Raw genomic sequence first — 19,537 nt, forward strand, 5'->3', positions numbered from 1 at the left:
ATATAAGGCACCAAGTGTAGAGTGAGCTTTTACACTGTTCTATTATTTGAATGTATTTCGCCTGGTCTTTATCTAAAAAGAGCTTACAGTCTGCTGAAGTCCTAGAAGGTATACAATTGAGCTCTAGAGCACAAAGGAGGAAAAAGCACATTCTGGGGGAAATCAAGGTGGTCATGGAAAGTTCCATGGAGAATACTGGGGCTGGGCTTTAAAGAGAGTCTCCAACCCAGATAGTGCAGGTTTACTACTTCATTCTTAGACAAGAAGGTTGGCTGTGCCCTATTCTCTGGCCAGACTCAGGATAGAATAAAGCCAGAGACAGGAAAGGCTATCTCAGGGCCTTTTATTTGTCTACTTTTATTTATCTACTTATTTATTGTCTGTTTTTCCTCATCCTTCTCCTCTCCAATATAAAAGCTCCAAGAGGATACAGGTTTTATATGTATTATTCACCAATTAATCCTCAGCAACAGAAACAGTGCCTGAAACTTAGGAGAGGCCCTATAAATATATGTTGACTCACCGAGCAACTGGGATTAATATTTAGATGGCATTATGGAGGAGGAAGACCCAATTCCAGCTCCAAGAATCAGGGGATATAGGCAGATGTGCTTCCACTTTACTGACCTAGAGTTAAGTGACATCTATCCCTGCTGATGTTTATTCACCTCATTTGTCCACAAACATTTATTGAGTGCCTGCTTTTGCCTGGCACTGTGCTGGACATTACTGATACAGCATGAACAATATTGAAATAATGCTTACCTTATGGAAGTTTACAGTCCTGGGGGAGAGACAAAAAGGAAATAGACAATTATAAAACAATGTGATGAACTGAATAGGTGCAGAGCCAAATAACCTAAGCCATTATGTGGGATTAAGAAAGGTATTCCCAGCTCAAGTGGGAACCATTATGTTAAGGTCAGATCTCAGAGGTGGCAGAGCCCAGAAATGACATGATTTCTTTTAAGTGAAAACATGCAGACAGCAGAGGGCTTGGTGACTGCAGCTAGACCCAGGAGATGACTCCTGCCTGTTTGGGAGGCTGTCAAAGCCATCACTGGCTTGGTCCAGGCTGGGGTTTCCCAGCTCAGAACCGGTACCCTTGACTTCCCAGAGAGCCATAATCTAGATGAAAAAACACATCAGAGTATTCTCCTGCTGACGGAAGAGACTGGCCGAGGCTGTCCAGGGAAATTCTTCACTGTTGAGGCCGGAATCCTTTTAACCTGTAAGTTCCCTCTGGAGCCGACCTGAACGAGTTATTTCCCTCTTCCTTAGAAAGGGCCCTTGAGAAATCTTAGGAAAAAAAAACTAAGCATTTTCTTCTTAGCCTAAACACCCCTCTTCTCGGTTCTCCCTCCACCCCCAGCCCACCACAGAGAGTGAATACTAAGGACCTGTTGAATGAACAAATCATGAGAAGTTGTCATCTAAATATAACGTCACCTTATGAGCCTATACTCACCTTATAGAATATATTTTAAGTTGGGAAAACGAAAGTGGACCTTGAGTCGCTCTAGGCCTTGGAAAGTTTTCGTGTGTGTGTTTTTAAATTTCTTTCACAGTCGAAAATGAGCCCCCACTTCACTCTCTTATGAGTACTTGCCACCTCAAAACTACAAGTCCCATAAAGCCGGCCTCAGGGAATCACCATCTTGACATACCTTAGTGCGCATGTCGGCGGGAGAGTTAACATTTGGGGAGAAGAAGCCCCGCCCACCTGCATCCCATTGGTTGAAGGAGCCGGTGGCGGGATCAGCGATTGGCCACTGCGCCCGTCCGTCCACCGCGTCGGTCGGGGTCAGAGTGCGCGGAGGTGAGTCGGTGTGTTGTGGACTCGTGGTGCTGGCTGCTGCTTTTGAGGCGGCCGGGATCGGGCGGTGGGGAGCAAGCGGAGCTGGCCCTGCCTCTGTCCGGCCGGCGCCACAGTCGGCGCGGGCCGCGCCCGCTGCCGTAAACTGCCCTGAGCGCCTGCTGAGGCCGAGGGAGACGTCGGGGCCTGCATCTGGAGGGAGCCTGCCGCGCTGGCCCCAAGGAGCGGGCGTTGCCATGGCGACAGCCTCTCCTGCTGCTGACGGGGGGCGGGGGCGGCCCTGGGAAGGAGGACTGGTCTCCTGGCCCCCTGCCCCTCCCCTTACTCTCCCCTGGACTTGGATGGGCCCGAGTTGGGGGCAACACCCTGGGGTGGGTGATGCGGAGAGGCTCCCCAGTGGGCCCTGGTTGATGCATGCGGGATGAGAGGGTCGCGGCGCGCACAGTTTGTGCAGCTTGGGTGCTGGCCCATGTGCTCACCCTGGATGCGTGATCTACTGAGTAATGGTCAGGCGGAGAGGGCGTGGGGCAGGGCTCTGCCAGACAGACTGTGTGAGGTGACTAAGGGTACTGACTTCTTACATGGGATTACCAGGGAGGAGGAAGAGAGGTTTGATCAGAGAGGATAGAAATCCAGCAAGGAGATAGTAGATAGAACATCCCTTTTCCCCCTCCCCAACACCCACACAGACACATAAGGTTAGTTTACCTCTTTGTAAATCTGTAGCGGTGGTAGTAGTGATGGTGGAAGGAGTGAATAAGGGGCCTAACTGGGCTAGCTTTCTGTTTGTTTTTCCTGCAAATGTTACAGCAACAGGTGCTTTCTTAAAACAAAAAAGCGTGAACTAGGATTGGGGCTTGACTTCGAGTTCTTGCAAAATATAACTGCTCCTGTTGATTTGGAAGATGCTGAATGTGGCCCCTCATTGGGGGGTTTGGATTCTGTCCTTTGGGCTGGATTTTGCAAATTGATGGTGTCTATCATTGCCTCTATAGTTGTCTGGCATTAGCTCTTGTCAGACATTTTACCAGTCTCCCAGCTGAAGGGCAAAAAAACACGAATCCCATTGGCCAAAGACTATGCACTATTTGAACTATAGTAGGTTGTGATTGGCTGAATGATTTTTGATTGTAGAGTTTCTACTAGAAATTGGCTTCATCAAATTCTGCTTTATTCTGACTTTATCATACACAGCAGGCCTTGTTTTAGTGGGTTCGAGCCTGGAGCTTAAGTATATTATACCTGAATCCCCTACCATTTAAAAGCCAATTTATAAACAGGGACTTGAAGTGTGACTCCACTAATGTGTGTGTCTGTGATCTTGGTTAGAAACCCACTTGGCTGCCTTTCCTCAGAGAGGTGGGGGGTGGGGGAAGGGAGCTGCCGGGAAGTGATTGATAAGGTTTCCTTTATGGATTCTGTGGTGCTTCACTGGAGCTCAGAGCACTTTGGCAACTTAAGCACTCCAAATTAAAAGCTCATTAACAATTCCCGCCCAAAGATCCTGTAAATAATCGGCTAGCTAGGTCATAGAGCTTGACTGAGAGCTCTCCTTCCAACTTCCAACTCCAAATAAAAGTGCTTTTTTATTCCTTTTCATCTTGAAAAGTGTTTTGTTTGTGGTGCGCTAAGTTGATGAGTGACATTTTCTCAGCGAATCTGAGTAGAATAAAGTCTTAAATGTGTATAGAGTGGTAGACAGGAATAGATGGATTCCAAACCTAGGTGTTTCTTTGTGCAAAGGGCGTTTTGCTAGCTTATAAGGGCACCTCTGCAACTTCTAGTCCTTTGGAAGATCTGAATTAGGTGATAAATAATGATAGGTGTCCATTGATTTGATTTGGGATTTGGTTACCTTGACTTTCGATGAACTTGAGACAGACCTGGAAGCATCCTGCAAGTGTTTCCTAGTTTATGTGGCCATTTGCAATGTGGCTTGTGTGTTTGTGGCAACCCCTCCTCTAATCCTGGCCTCAGTTCCTGAGTTCGGAATATTGCCATCCTTACTAGTGTCCTCTCCTTGACTAGACTAGGATTCTGGGATTATCCAGAAAGCATACAACTTTATGGCCTCTTTCTCAGTCTAAGCTTAGATATTGTAAATGTTTAGTGTTCCTAGGAGGTAAGTCTCTTAGTAAGAAAAATATGCTACTAGAGAACATAAAATTCCTCATTCCAAAAATATATACTGTCAGTAGCTTCTGAAACCTCTATATAGGCACCGTCCTTCCACATAGATGGCTGTTATCCCAAAGTAGTTTGAGTTTAGGAGTTTGAAGTAGACTGTTGGTCCTTAAATTTTTTCACATAGCAGCCCCATGAGGATTTGATCCTTTGTATTGAAATAGATTTGTTGCAGAGATGTGTATTTATCCACAGCATTGGGGCTTTCCAGCTTTCACAGAACCTTCAGCATCCCCAGCTACCAGCCTTGGCATCTTCGAAGTACGGAGAGGTGAGAATTCTGCTGCCTGGTCAAGTTTGGCTTGACTTCTTCCTTATGAGCATTTGAGCTTGGAGGGTGAGGGGTCGGGGCAGGTGCAGATTGTATTTGTGTGTAGCTTTTTCTAATAAGACACCATATGCTCAAAAACCACTGAAACTTACCCAAAGTCTGTAAGTGTGAGAGTTGGAGGTAGGGTATTCAGAATCTCAAGTTCTGTCATGATTTCTTTGTGGGCATTTCATGAACACCTACTTTAGGTTCAGAAAGGTTTAATAAGCTGGAATAGTTCTTTATTCTGAGAAATAAACATCTTTAGATGGCAGGAAGGAACACTTTCATTTGACTTTGGTTAATACATTTGACCGAGGCCTTGGGATCGTGGTTTAATTTGGGTTGCGAGTTACCTTTGGGTGGATGATTAATCCCAGCCTATCTCCATTTTACACGGATTGAGGCTAGCTAAAAAGGTAGACTCCGATGATTGATATCCAGGATTTCAGAGGCTATTTCTTTCATAACTAAGGGCCAGGCACTTTGCTAGGCCCTGGGATTGTGGTGCTAAATAAGATAGCTACTTCCCCTGACCAGAGAGCTTACAAATTCATGGGCAAGACAGATAGTAAAGTAGCAATTATGATACACTCTGAGAGTGCTATAATAAGGTAAGTGTAGGTGCTTTGGGAGTACTCAGAAGGGTCCCTCACCCAGACCAATGGGCGTAGGGAAGGCTACTCAGAGGAAGTAACTTCCTCATCTCGAATTAGATGAAAACATGAGGGACCAAGCGTGAAGGTCAGAGCTTTGTTGAATTTGAGAAACTGAAGTTTAATGTGATTGAAAGAGTACTCTGTGGGCAAGGGGTAGGAAAATATGGTGAGAAATGAAACAGGAAAGGTAAACAGAGGCCAGGACCTTAAAGATCAGAAGCAGATGATGGGTAGGGGAAAAATTAGAAACTTTTTCTGTAAAGGACCAGTACATATTAAGGCTTTGTGGGTCTCTGTCACAATCATTCGACTCTACTCAACTCTACATGAAAGCAGACATAGTACGAAAATGAATGACATGGCTGTGTTCCAGTAAAATGTATAAAAACAGTGGCAGCTGGATTTAGCCTGTGGGCCACAGTTTGCCAGCCTCAGAGCAGACTCTCATAAGAGCAGTAAGAATTCATGAAAAGGTATTAAGCAGTGGATTGATAATATATGTTTTGGAAAGTTTGCTCTGATTTCAGTGTTAAGAATGGGTCGAAGGAGACAATACTGGAGCAGAAAGACCAGTAAGGAGACTGTGGCAGTTACATGGGTAGCATTTTATATTTCCCTCTTTGAGGCAGTATTTCGACACTTAAAGATTGAGTATAACTGAATCTTTGCATATATGTATACAGTATACTTGTTCTCTTTACGGATTTCCAGGCCATCTACTGGAGCTTAAAAGATGTCTACCAAAGAATTCGTTGGTGATACCAGCTCCTATTTCACAGACTAGAAAAGATGTAGGAAGGGAAAGTTGGTGTCAAATGATTGAAAAGACTTTGGGAACTCTTTCCTATTTAAAGAAGTAGGAAATACATGGAGCCCTGGTAGAGATCTTGGTCTAAGGGCCTATAGCTCAGTGATAATTGCTTTGAACTTCTTGAACTGTACACACAGAGAACCACCCCTTTTCCTAAGCTTTCCAGGAATTGCCCTCATTATTGTCCTACTCAGTCTCTCCTTGCTTGTGGCAAAATGATGACTTTTTTTCTGGGTTTGGGAATGTTGCTTAGGCACAGGGACCAAATGAAAGTTGAGTGTTTGATGAATTGTTTCCTCCTCCTACAAGCCCCAGTGTACTTGCATTGCTGAAGGGAAGCCTGTAGGTTTCTGATACAGTGTTATATGACCTTGGTTAAGTGACTTACCTCGCTGAGTTTAGCTTTCCTACCTGTAAAATGGATAATGGAACTTAATAGGGCTGGTTAAAGGATTTAATGAGATACTATGTGTAAAGCTCTTAGTTCAGTGTATTTAACTTGTTAAATAGTTGCAGAGAAGTGTATTTAGTGTATAGTATTTTACACAATAATTTTTACAAAGCAGCCAGTAATTGGGTGAGTTGGCCTGTGACTTAGTATGTTTTGGGTCCTTACAATTGTATTTGTGGCCATATGATAGAAACATAGACCCTGGCGGAGGCGAGGCCGTCAGCAGACAAGAGGAAGTTACAACTAAAGCAAGACACTGCTCTTCATAATGGAACATTTTCAGAGAGCAGGAATCCCATTTAGAATCCCAGAACTTTGTTCAGTGTGGACCTTAGTCCCCATACCATCAGTGAAGCGAATTGAGAGAGCAGCTACCCAAAGAAATTCACCGAAGTGTGACTAGTCATCTCTCCCAGTCCGTCTGGGTCGTTTATTAGTATTGCCACCCTGTGGCTTCACATCTTTGTAGTGCCTCTTGGATGTCTTTTATTACTTTTCACAACTCTAGGAAGTGGGTCAGGTGGTCAGCATTATTATCCCTGCTACCCATTGAGGAAACTGAGGCCCAGTAAGGTTAAGTGTGTTGCCCAAGGTCATGCTGTGAGGTATCGTGAGAGCTAGTGCAGATTTGCCTCCAGATGAAATTGTTAGTTTATTGCTGTGATTTCTCTTTTTTTGAGTCAGAGATGTGTAGTCACTGCAGAAATGTGTTCTGATGCATGCCTTATCCAGATATGCTAGGCTTAATTTGGGTCCCACTTTATCCTCTTGGTCCTGTTGGATTTTAATTGATGGCTGCTAGGAACAGGCCTGTTGAGAAGCAGATTCCCTTTGGGTCATTGTTTTTAGTCCGTCCTCCTTTGGGGACATTCTTGGGGGAGCCTTGGGTTACAAGAGATTGCTTTGATATGTTCAAAATTGTGCCTTGTGCCCCACAGCTACAGGTAAAATCAAAAGGCGGATAATTTATGGGAGTGTCAGAGCTGGCCGCTGGCACCTCAGGAGGCCATTAGTATGCCTGTTCAGACCCTCTGTGTCCTTGCAATTGATTCCTCTTTGCATGAGCTTGATTTGGGAAGCTGTAGATCTGTGGTAGTGATTGGATGTGACAGTCCAAACACTGGTCCCTAAATTAATCCTTTTAATAGTATTCTGGCACCAAGGCAATGTTTCTCCCCTCTCTCTTTAACTGAGAGGACAGAATGGGGTGGCTTAGGAGGAAGGAGGGAGGAGGGGAGAGAGAGAGGAAAAGAAGCTTTGATTGGTACTTAGACCCTGCTCTGCTCTAACATGTTCTGATTCCAGCCCAGTTGACATTATGACTTTGGGCATATACATTCATTCAGCAAACAGTGACTCACACTTACTTGTGCCTGGCTCTGGACTGGGAATACAGAAATGAATAAGATGTGGTCCTTGCCCTTAAGGATCTATGTCTAGCTCAGTGTTTCTCATACTTTTTAAACTCATGCACTATTTAGATGGAGAAAACTAATTTTATGCTTTTCTTTAATGCTGCTTGAAATTTTTAAATGCAACAAAGAGTCTGACCAAAGACAAGTCAAAGAAATTATCATGTCAGATATTATTTTTAAACACACATGCGCGCGCGCGCGCACACACACACACACACACACAACTATACCTACTATCTTCTATCCTCACCTTCTTCCTGAAAATGGCTGGTAGGAGGAGAAACAGATAACTAAAATCTTACAATCTAGTGAGATAAAAGTTATCAAATAAGGATAAACTGTGCTATTGGATCAATTAACTTTATGATGGTGTCAGAGAAAGCTCCCCAAAAGGGGAGCTTTGAGTTGGATTTTGAGGAAGGAGCAGTAATTTGCCTGGTGAAAATAGAAGTACATTTTAAAACAGAGGAAGGAGCATTTGCCAAGGCACAGATTTGTAAAAGAAAACATCTAATTTGGGGACTGAGCAAGAGCTGATTGTCACCTTGCCTCCTGCCAGTTCCTCGGCTCTGTGAGATTGGGAGGATTTGCTCCTCTGGAATTGTTGTAGAAGAGGCTTTGTGTTCCTTGTGCTGCGGTTGTTTTAATCCAGGGTACCCCTTCCTGTTTCTGCTTTTTGTACCCAGGCTGCAATATGTTTTTCTTGTTAGAATATATTTAAAAATTGTTACGAAAACAAATTTGGATGACTTGGACAAACTTAATTATTGCTTGTGGTTGAATTATTTTGAGTGAAAGTCACACCTTATCTCAAAAAAAACAAACAAACAAAACAAAACACACTGAAGTGGATATGCATTGCTAGCCTTATGGCTGGCTGATGGGGGAATCAGTCCAGTGGGGAAAATGGGCCGTCAAGCATGGGAGAGGAGAACAGGACCCGAAGTGCCTCTGAGCCTTAGTTTTCTCATCTGTAAAGTGGTAATACTGTTACCCATTTTGCTGGATAGTTGAAAGGATTAAATGGGATGAAATTTGTAAATTCCTAATAATGAGCCTGTCTTACAGTAGATTTTCAGAAAATGTTGTTTTCCTTTCCTCTTTATCATGTTAACAGCAATGGCTCCCTTTTACTGAGCACTTACTGTTGTGCAAAGCACTTTATATACGTTGTGTGTCTACATCAAACCCCTAAGAGATAAGTATTTTTATAGGTGTCATTACAAAGAATATGTATTAGAGTTAGGATTAAAACCTAAGCAGAGCTAATATCAGCCTTTTGACAACTAGCTATATGACTCCTTGTTTCTGTATCAGTTCTCCATCTCATAAGTAGAAGGTTTTGGGGTCAGATGCTTTCTATGAGTGTAGGAGGTGCTTAACAGGGTGAGAGTAGCATACCCTGCCCTTCATCCATTTCTATCTTATTTATGGTGTGTTAGGAAATAAGCCCTTGCCCCTACTTGTATGCAGTGGGGTCAGAACTGACCTGTAGGGTTTTGCAAAGAGATGTTTCTCAGCTTTGGCCCCTCTACGGAATTTGCCAAACTACTGGATGTGGCTGATGGATTAGCAGACAGCAGGCAAATCACAGTCACTTCTTTTTAGTTTTATTTTTGTTTATTTTATTTTTAATACATTTTTATTTATTTCAGAGAGGAAGGGAGAGGGAGAGAGAGATAGAAACATCAATGATGAGAGAGAATCATTGATAGGCTGCCTCCTGCACAGCCCACACTGGGGATTGAGCCTGCAACCTGGCCATATTCCCTGACCAGGAATGGAACCTGTGACCTCCTGGTTCGTAGGTTGACGCTCAACCACTGAGCCACTTCTTTTTTTGTGCTGCCTTGACCTACTGAGACAGGCATGGGGAGAGTGAACCTCCAATGGCCTGTGATGTTGCCACCAGAATTTGAAGTTCCTGGAGGTTTTTAGTGACTTTCGCTCTGCTGATAGCTTGGGATTAGCAGCTGTTTCTGACATTGGGTGAGCTTTCCCTGGCCCTGTGTTGGAGCAGAAGCAGCTGTAGCTACAGGCCAAGAAGTGACAGGTTCTAGAGAGGAGAATGTTTTATTGAATTGAGAACCCAGCTTTGGAGTTCCTTCTTCATTCCATTTTGGGGCCATCAGGAAGTTGTGTAGAGGTTCCAGGGCATGCCAAGCTTTGTTGTCTCAGCTTCTAACTTTCAGCACATTAGACCTAGCTCTCAGGCCCTTGGCCTCCACTTGGGGAACAGGTGATGAGGCCTTGTGTTGGGGCAGTGGCCCAAGTCCCTGAACTGGGAGTTGGGAGCTCTGGGTTCTCTTCTTACTCCTCCTTGCTTTGTGAACCTTGTGCAATCGTTTCTTTTTCTGGAGCTCATTTTCACTGGCTGGCTGGACTGTGTCACCTCTTAAGTTTTCTTTCACCTTTGATAGTCTAATTTTCATAGAAAGTGCTCTGGCAGTAAGGATGCATTCATTAGATTGAAGATGATTACTTTTTAAGGCATACAGTTTGTTTATATTTTTCCCAGGCTATTTTTAGCTGCCTAAGATAGAGCCTGTGACCAAGTTCCAGACAGGTATTACTGTATTGTCTGTTGATGCTTCTGTGACTCGGTTGCCTGAGCAGTTGTGGTACTACTGATCAGATTGGGATAGAGACTTGCCCCAGGACTGGGAACTGGGGAAGCTGCAGCTGACCCAGGTGCTTCGTCAGCTGGACTCAGAACCTGCCTTTGGTGCCTTGGAGTTTCTCTGGAATCTTCTGGCTTTTAATGGAATGGATTGAATCCAGGGGTGTACAAACCTTCCCACCCCCCTCCACCCCACCTCCCCATTTCAAGTATATATGGTTGGGGAGATAGGGTGGGAGTAGATCTCGTGTTTCATGATGGGCTTTTCTTCTTTTCCATCCCCCAGACTCCCCTGGCCTGTGCATGTGGATGTTAAAGGATGGCCCCCCTCCCTTTGCCCTCCCTTCCCCCCTCTAGTAATGGAAGGCTATAAAATGTCTATTTACCCAAGACACCAGAATGACTCCTCTGTGGTTCCACTAATCTGGTGATTTGGTGCTTCTCTGGTCTCTCAGGTAAATACAGATTGAGGCTTTTTATAAAGGCATATTATTTCCCTCATTAAATGTGTGTTTTGGCACATGCGTTATTTACCTGACCGACAGTAATGGCTGCAGAGGAGCCATTGGTGTCTGTTGTGTAAATACTCTGCACAGAGACCATCCTCCTGGGGCTGTGGCTCAGGCCTGTTTCTCCAAATCTGACTAGCCCTGTGGCAGTCCTGTTTACCCCTCCCCTGCCCCTAGAGGGCTGGTCCCTTCATTTTGAGAAGGGAATCATTCATTTTCCTCCTTGCCATAAGGTACTTACTACTGTTAATTTACTAGGAGAAATAAAAGGATATCTAAGAATAAATGGTATAAATCTTGGTCTCTGATCAAAGATTGTGTGCAGAAAAACACAGAATCATAAATTGTTTCTTTTGTGTTTTGCCCCTCAACTAGATACTCAAATCCCAGCTGATAATATAAGTTCTAGACTTATATTCTGCAAACTTATGACTAAAGTATAAAGACATCAATAGAAAAGAGAAACCCCTAGAAGCCAGAGAAAACGAGGGCAGGTGAAGCTCCACTGCACTTAGGGCAGGGATGTTTCCTAAGAAGGCTCTACTGGGGGCAGGAGTGCCCAGTGAGGGGGCACCAGTTGGGGCTCTGATGGAGACTCGCCAGCCTCCCTGCTAGAGGAGAGCATGCAACCTACGTTCTGTGGACAGTGTGGGGCGATTGCTACCTTACGTACTGTCTGTTCTCGGTTTCTTTTTTAAAACAACATTGTGTATGGATTAAAAGATAAATTTTAAAAAGTTTGAAATAGACCAAATTTACATAAAAGTTGGAAATTTAATACAAATAAAATTTTTTGAACCATTTGAGAGTTATGTTGCTGATCTAACGCCCCATCACCCTGAATACTTTGCATGTATTTCCTAATGCAAGGACATTTTCCTACCTAAACAAAATGCAACCATGAAAATTAGGAAATTGACATTGATAACATTACCTCCATCTAATCCTCAAACCTCATTCAAGTTTTGCGTGTTGTCCCAGTAATGTTCTTTGTAGCAAAATGATCCAGTTCATAATTGTGCATTGCCTTTAGTTATTAAGTCTCTTTAATCTCCTTTAACTTACCTAAGTAACTATACCTTGACCTTCATGACCTTGATATACATGTATATTTATTTTAAAATATATATTTTTATTGATTTCAGAGAGGGAAGGAGAGGGAGAGAGAGATAGAAACATCAGTGATAAGAGAGAATCATCTATTGGCTGCCTCCTACACACCCCACACTGGGGATTGGGCCCGAAACCTGGGCATGTGCCCTGACTGGGAATTGAACCGTGACCTTCTAGTTCATAGGTCGATGCTCAACCACTGAGCCACACCAACCGGTCCATGACCTTGATACTTTTGAACATTATGGGCTGTCCTTCAATTAGGGTTTGTCCGATATTTTCTGATGATTATATTTTGGTTATACATCTTTGAATATCACAGAATGATGCTTTGTTCTTCTCATTGCATCTTATATCTTGTGGTACATGATTTTGACTTATTCCATTATTAATAATGTTCATTTTGTTCAGTGGATTAAGGTGATGTCTGCTATGCTTCCCCATTGTAAGCTTACTTCCTGTTATAATAAACATTCTATGGGGAGGTACTTTCAAACTATGTGGATATCCCTTATCAGACTTAAATTTTATTTATTTACTTATATCTTTATGAAGTCATGAGTTTCCTTTTTATTTAGCTCATTATAATCTATTAATATCATTATTTATTTTGCCAGATCCCCTTGAAACTGACTTCTGCATCTTTTTGATATGTTCCTATCATTGAGAATTTCCTTGCTTTCTGGCATAAGATGTTCCAGGTTCATCTTGTCCCTTTCTCTACCATAGCCCTGAAATCAGCCATTTCTCAAAGAGCTCTGGAGAATATTATTTAGAAGGCAACTGGGTTCTATGTGTACTCATTGTTATTGGAGTGTTGCTGCTCCTTGGCCCTTCAGCAAACAGAGCTAGAAAATATATTTGCATGTGTTTATATATTTGTATATGTACCTGTGTGTGTATATTCATACTCACATTTGTATCTAGCTTTATTTTTATTTATTATGTATCAAATTTATCTTTTCCTTTTTCCATATTTTAATTCTATAGTCTAATAGTGAGAAACGGGGTTTCCATGACCTTTAATATATGCCCTTCTTTAATTAATTCTTCTTTATATAAGTAATCTCCCATCGTTGCCACTGCTCTTTCCCCCTCTTGGGTGCCTTTTTTACCCTGCCCATGACTCACCACATTGGACTCCCCTGTGGATGCCCTCCACACTCCACATGGGCTCTGACATGCTACATCACACCTCCCTGCATCTGTATGGATGCCCTCCTCACCTACATGGGCTTTCATTTTAACCTCCAGACCCTTCTGCTTCCCCCACTCCAATTGTTGTTTCACCTGCCTAAAGCCATTAGATTGAATTTTTCAGTAAGGAAAGAGGAAGAGGTGCCCTCTGTTTCTTGACTTGAGTTGAACTTGGTTCTTAGAAGTAAGGGAAGCATAGAACCCAGTGACTGCTGACATGTGGAGGCCTGGTCTACTAATGTCTGCTCTCAAGACTTCCTACAAGAGAAGCTGTTTGATGTGGGTGAAATCAGGTGAGAAAAGCAAGACCTGCCGGAAAGAGGAACTCTGGCCATTAATATGTTGTCCATGGAAGGGAATAGGCATATATATAGTATGGTATATGAGAGATCTAGAGATTCTAGGATGTAGGAGACATTAATGTTACTCTCTGAGGGTGCGTTATGCATTAAGTGGGTTTATAGGCCCAAAGTATGGGGATCTAGGTTTGACTAGGGGGGCATAGCCCAATAAGGTAGTAGTAATAACAGTAAGCTAATATTGATCTATAATTTAGTTTAATCCAGTTTGGTGCTGGGAGTAGGTGAGTGTAGCTTCCATCTATTCTGCAGCCATCTTGGATTATCCCAATAGTAAGGTAATATTTATTGAGCCCTTATGTGCCAGCTCTTAGTGCTTTATGTGTATCTTCTCATTTCATTCTCACTTAAGGAGTAGGAGCTGTTATTGTCATTTTACAGGTGAGGAATTGAAGAACAGAGTTTGCCCATTGTGCCATGGTAAATAACTGGTAAAGCCAGGATGCAAACCTGAAGCCCTCCTTAATCATGACACTTAATTGCCTGTAGCATCTGGCAGATGAGGTCTGGGTGATTGTACATACACTTTATATACTGTATTTACACATGGGAGAACATAAGACTTTCAAAAATCCTTAGGCATGGCCTGACTTGGAGCGGTTAAAGTACTCTAAGGCCCTGAAGGACTTTAGACCAAACTAGAAAGCATAATGGTGTCTCCTATCTCATCAAGGTTTTAGTACTGTTCAGGAGTGGGTGATATGAAGAGTTATTTTGGATTCCGGCTTTCAAAGGGATATTGGCCCATTTGCCTTTCCAAGACATTTTCTAATGAAACTCAAGCCAGCTTTTGTCTACTCTGGGCTGAGTTTTGGCTGCATTTTTGGAGAGGCTGGGAAAACAAGCAGTGCTTATGCAGGAACCATGAAGAATTTAAAATAATTTTTGATCTTAGTTCTATTGAATCTACCTGGAATTTCACTATAGGGATAGGAAAATTGAGAATGCACACTAGCATGTATCCTAATAAATGTGCAGGCAAATTATTGTAGCTCATTCAGTGAGTTGGGAGAGCCAGGATGAGAAGTGATACTTGGTGTTGTCCTATGTCCACTCAGGTAGTAGTGACCTTGTTGCCTTTGAATATGCTCTGGACTTCACTGACTGCTCTCCCCCTCCACCCTATGTGAGGGAGCAAGTGCCCGTTTGCAGCCTTTCAGAGACAAGCTTTTGGCTCTGTAAGCATGGGGTTCCAAAAGGCATAAACTATGGCCATTTCTGTATTGGCTGTGAAATTTCTTGTCTGACTTTGAGGGAATTTGAGTATTTGGTATAAAAGAGGGGAAAACACCAAATTTCTGCTTTGTTCCTTTCTTATTTTTTTTAAGGAAGCTTGAGTTATTTAAAACTTAGGCTTTGATTTTTATATTTCGTTAGCCCTCTAAGGAGCAGACATTCTGCAAATTTAAAGGGAAAACTTGAAAAGTCATTTGGATTTTTTTTTTTCTTGCACATGTTCACTCAGAAACTTTACTAGATTTTTAGCAATGCTCCCATTACTGCCACATCTGGGTTTTCTCTTTTTCTTCCCTATTTAAAAAAGTCCTGCAGTCATTCAAGGCCTCTAGTAGAGAGAGTGATTCTAAAGGCACCAAATGGGAAGGCCTGAGGCTGTTGCCAGCTGTGCTCTGCAGGCATTTTCATTCTCCCAGGGTGCCACTTACTGGTGTGGGGGCTGGGGAATTAGCAGAATATCATGAGCAAACTCCCCTGTGATTGGCTCTGTTTGCTTTCACGTTGGAGAAGGGAGCAAGGTATGTGGAGGTGTTAAGATAGATACAGATAGGAAAGCTAGGGGCAAATGGCTTGGAATGGAACTAAAGAGAGAATATTGGGTGTTTTCAGCTGTCTCTCTGAGTCTACTTAGCTCCCAGGACTGATTGTGCAACTGGGTCCCTTCATGTTACTTTGGGGACCTTAGCTTTAATGTTAGCTGTCACCACCTGAGAAGTGAGCACAGAATTGTCCTCTCCTCTCTTTTGAGTGTGAGAGCTCCATGTAAAGATGAAGGCCAGTGTTATTTTGAGAATGATCTGGGAAACTCCAAGCTGTCATAATGCTCAGGGACCAGTAGTAGGGTATTGAACTTCAGTAATGAATACAGTGATTAAGAGAAGGGGCTCAGAAACAAACGAGAGTGGTTCATATTGTGTGACTATCCCTAAAGACTAGATGGAACAGGGCCATAGTGGGAGGGGAGTAACCCAGGCTCTCTGTTTTTTTGTTTTTGTTTTTTTGTTTTTAATTTTTCCTCCCCTAAGTTTTAGATGCTTCTGGATGTTCAATGCTAGCACCTTTGCAGACTGGAGCAGCTCGATTTTCTTCATATTTACTTTCAAGAGCAAGAAAAGTGCTGGGCTCCCACTTATTTTCTCCCTGTGGTGTTCCGGAGTTCTGCTCCATATCCACCAGAAAGCTGGCGGCCCACGGCTTTGGCGCATCCATGGCAGCAATGGTGTCCTTCCCTCCCCAGAGGTATCACTACTTTTTAGTGCTGGACTTTGAGGCCACGTGTGACAAGCCACAGATTCAACCTCAGGTAACTGTTGCATCATTGCTTCAGAAAAGGTGGGGTGGTAAGGAGGGAGGGAGGATAGTCTTGCTTCCTGGGACCCAGAGGAACTTTCTCATGTCTTCCTGGCTTTTAGCTACTAATCTGGAGTTCCTGCCTAGGAAGCAGGACTTGGTTCAGGCATGCTAGGTAAGGCAGTCTCTGGAGAAAACCGGGTACATTATTTCTCTCGGTCTCACCCTTTGGGAATCAAAATATTTCCTTTGTCCCACCCTTCCTCTTTCCTTTCCCTCCTCTCCTTTCTTCTTCTGTTACTGCTGCATGTTCTTGAAGGAATACTGTGGTAGTCAGCCTCCAAAATGGTCCCCAGCAATCCTTGCTTCTTACTATTCATACCCTTGGTTTTTCCCTGCCCACACTGAATCCGCTGAACCTGTATAACCAATACAATATAGTGGAAGCGACATTCTGAGGCTAAGTCATAAAAAAGCATTGCAGTCCACTTGCTCTTTGGATCACTTGTTCTGGAGGAAGCCAGCCACCATGCTATGAGGGCATTCAAGCAGCCCTTTGGGTAGGCACATGTATAGGAACTAAGGCTCTTAGTTAAAAGCCAGTACCAACTTCCAGTCATGTTTCTTGGTGCTGTCTTGGAAGTGAATCTGCCAGCCCCAGTCAAGCCTTTAGATAACTCCAGCCCCAGTGGACATCTTCAACCTCAGAAGAGACCGTGAGCCAGACTGGCCAACTGAGCCACTCCTGAATTCCTGGCTTACAGAATTGTGAGAGAGAATAAATGATTATTGATGTTTTAAGCCACTAAATTTTGGGATGATTTGTTATGCAGCATTATATAACCTGAACAAGTACCATTGTTGGTCTGTTGGAAAGGAACATTTTTTTGCTTGTTTTTTTCCTTAGCCACTGACTGTATCAAGAGACCTTTTAAGGTAGTGCTACTAGGAAGCTTGGATTAGCAGCAGAGGGCACCTGTGCTAGGTGATCTTGGAGTGCTTGGTGTTTGCTTTGGAGGAATGATTGGGAGCTGATAGGAAGTTCATTGTATCGTGGAGACCTTGGGTATGCCTGGCTCTAGGACTGTAATTCCTCCCTCTGAGCCTGGGTTGTCAGGTGTATAGTTCTGGGATGCATAGACATATTGATCCTGGGAATAGTAAGAAGGGGGAAAGGAGGACTGTGGCATTAGGCACTTGGGAGACAGGGAGGAATGGGGTCCATTCAGAGATAAAATGGGTTCATTTCTCATGATTAATACCCCCACCCTCAGGAAGGTGTCCTTTCTTTAGAATAATAGATTGCTTTCCATAAAGCAGATATCAGAACCCTTTTCCCTTCCCATTTCTCCTTTTCTTTTTCCTATTCTCCCTTAAAGTAGTGTCTGCCTTTGGGGCAGTGGAATCAGATCTCCTTAAGCTTGGGAAGACAGGAGCAGATTGAGGAGCATGTGCTAAGGGAAGGAACTTTGTACAAAAGGAAATATAGCTGGGAAGCTACCTGAGCCACATTTACTTTCTCAGTCCATGCTCTAGGGTCTTCTCCTCTGCCTCCCAGAACTACTGGAGATTCTGTGGTGGGTGTGCCTGGATGGTGTGTGGGGATTTTGGTTATGTAGATTCTCTTAGGCTGGAATCAGGGATCCATATCCTAATATACCATACTAGAAGCCTGGTGCACGAAATTCGTGCACGGCGGGGGGTTGTCCCTCAGCCCAGCCTGTACCCTCTCCAATCTGGGACTCCTGGAGGATGTCCGACTGCCCGTTTAGGCCCGATCCTAGTGGGATCGGGCCTAAACGGGCAGTTGGACATCCCTTTCACAATCCAGGACTGCTGGCTCCCAACTGCTTGCCTGCCTGCCTTCCTGATTGCCCCTAACCGCTTCTGCCTGCCAGCCTGATCACCCCCTAACCACTCTGCTGCCAGCCTGGTTGATGCTTAACTGCCCCCCTGCCAGCCTGTTTGCCCCCAACTTCCCTCCTCTGCCAGCCTGGTCACCCCTAACTGCCCTCTCCTGCAGGGTTGATCACCTCCAGCTGCCCTCCCTTGCAAGCCTGGTCCCTCTCAACTGCCCTCCCTTGCAGGCCGGGTGCCTCCCAACTGCCCTCTCCTGCTGGCCATCTTGTGGTGGCCATCTTGTGTCCACATGGGGGCAGGATCTTTGACCACATGGGAGCAGCTATATTGTGTGTTGCAGTGATGATCAATCTGCATATTACTCTTTTATTAGATAGGATAGAGGCCTGGTACAGGGGTGGGGGCCAGCTGGTTTGCCCTGAAGGGTGTCCCGGATCAGGGTGGGGTTCCCTTGGGGCGTGGGGCGGCCTGAGCGAGGGGCCTGTGGTGGTTTGCAGGCCGGCCACGCACCCTGGCGACCCAAGAGGAGGCCCTGGTATCTGGAATTTATTTTCCTTCTACAATTGAAACTTTGTAGCCTGGAGTGGAGCCAAGCCTGCTGTTCCCTCCGGGGCGGCAGCCATTTCTGTGGCAGTTAATTCACCTTCTACAATTGAAACTTTGTAGCCTTAAGCGGGTGAGCCCGGCCAGGGTGTGCAGAAAGCTTTGCTTCCCCTGTTGCCACCGGCAACCCTGGCCTGCTCCCTCAAGCTCCATTCTGCCGCCATTTGTTTGAATTTGTTTACCTTCTATAATTGAAACTTTGTAGCTTGAGTGGAGGCTTAGGCCTGCAACGGCTATGGAAAGCTTGGCTTCCTCTGTTACCTGGGAAACCTTGCTCTCTGTGGCTGTAGCCATCTTGGTTTGGGTTAATTTGCATACTCGCCCTGATTGGCTGGTGGGCGTGGCTTATGTAGCAGAGTGATGGTTAATTTGCATATTACCATTTTATTAGAGAGGGTTATTTCCCTTTCTGGTATAGAGTCTGAAACCCAACACATCCCTATTGCATATGAGTTTATCCCTCATGATTGCTTGGCACCGCCCTATGGCCTTTACTGCTTTCTACCTCCTGGCACATGCCAACGAATGTTTGTTTCTGAACTTTTCAGTTAGATTATAAGCTCAGATAATTATGTATCTCTGTTCCCTTGTTCTACAGAGGGTCCTACCAATGTTGATGAAGGTGAAGCCTGATTCATGTCTCAGTTTGGTCTGTCAGTATCACCTTTCATCTCTCTTTCAAGGGCACTGTTCTTTTTATTTTTAGTTCTTTTTATTCGTTTATTGCAATGCAGTACAGATTTAAATCACCTGTATCACCAGCTTCCTTCCTAGAGTTAGGTACCAAGGCCTTTCAGATCTAGGCTGAGCTAGGGCTTCATGCTGTTTACCAGGATCTGGGCCTGATTAAAGATTATCTACAGAATCAATGAACCCTGATGATGTGATTCCAAGGGCACTTAAGGAATTGGCTGCCCTGCTTCATTATTAGCAAAGCATTAGCTGTTGCTTTAGAGAACTCAGGAAGAAGCATTTGCTGTCTTGCTTATCTTTAAAAGGGGAATACGAATGATCTTGGAAATTATAGACCCGTTAGTTTACTGTGATTCCAGAGAAGATACTTGACCTGATCGTCAGATAATCAATCAACAAACAGCTAGAAGA

The 19,537-nt window shown here is 44.0% G+C and overlaps 1 protein-coding gene across 10 annotated transcripts in view; it reads left to right on the forward strand.

Moving 5' to 3' along the window:
* The first annotated feature begins 1,800 nt into the window (after positions 1-1,800).
* ERI3 (ERI1 exoribonuclease family member 3) overlaps positions 1,801-19,537 on the forward strand; it is a 130,304-nt gene continuing 112,567 nt past the window's right edge. For 4 of the 10 annotated variants that reach the window (XM_028160160.2, XM_008151220.3, XM_054721024.1 and 1 more), the window contains exons 1-3: positions 1,841-2,187; positions 4,196-4,271; positions 15,706-15,983. In XM_028160160.2, the coding sequence (XP_028015961.1) occupies positions 2,053-2,187; positions 4,196-4,271; positions 15,706-15,983 (489 nt within the window). In that variant the 5' untranslated portion in view covers positions 1,841-2,052. Of the gene's footprint in view, positions 1,820-1,840; positions 2,188-4,183; positions 4,272-15,705; positions 15,984-19,537 lie in introns of those variants that run through there. The other 6 variants (XM_028160172.2, XM_028160161.2, XM_054721025.1 and 3 more) reach the window with 6 other exon arrangements.

This window comes from Eptesicus fuscus, chromosome 9 (assembly GCF_027574615.1).
Source record: "Eptesicus fuscus isolate TK198812 chromosome 9, DD_ASM_mEF_20220401, whole genome shotgun sequence".
NCBI lineage: Eukaryota > Metazoa > Chordata > Mammalia > Chiroptera > Vespertilionidae > Eptesicus > Eptesicus fuscus.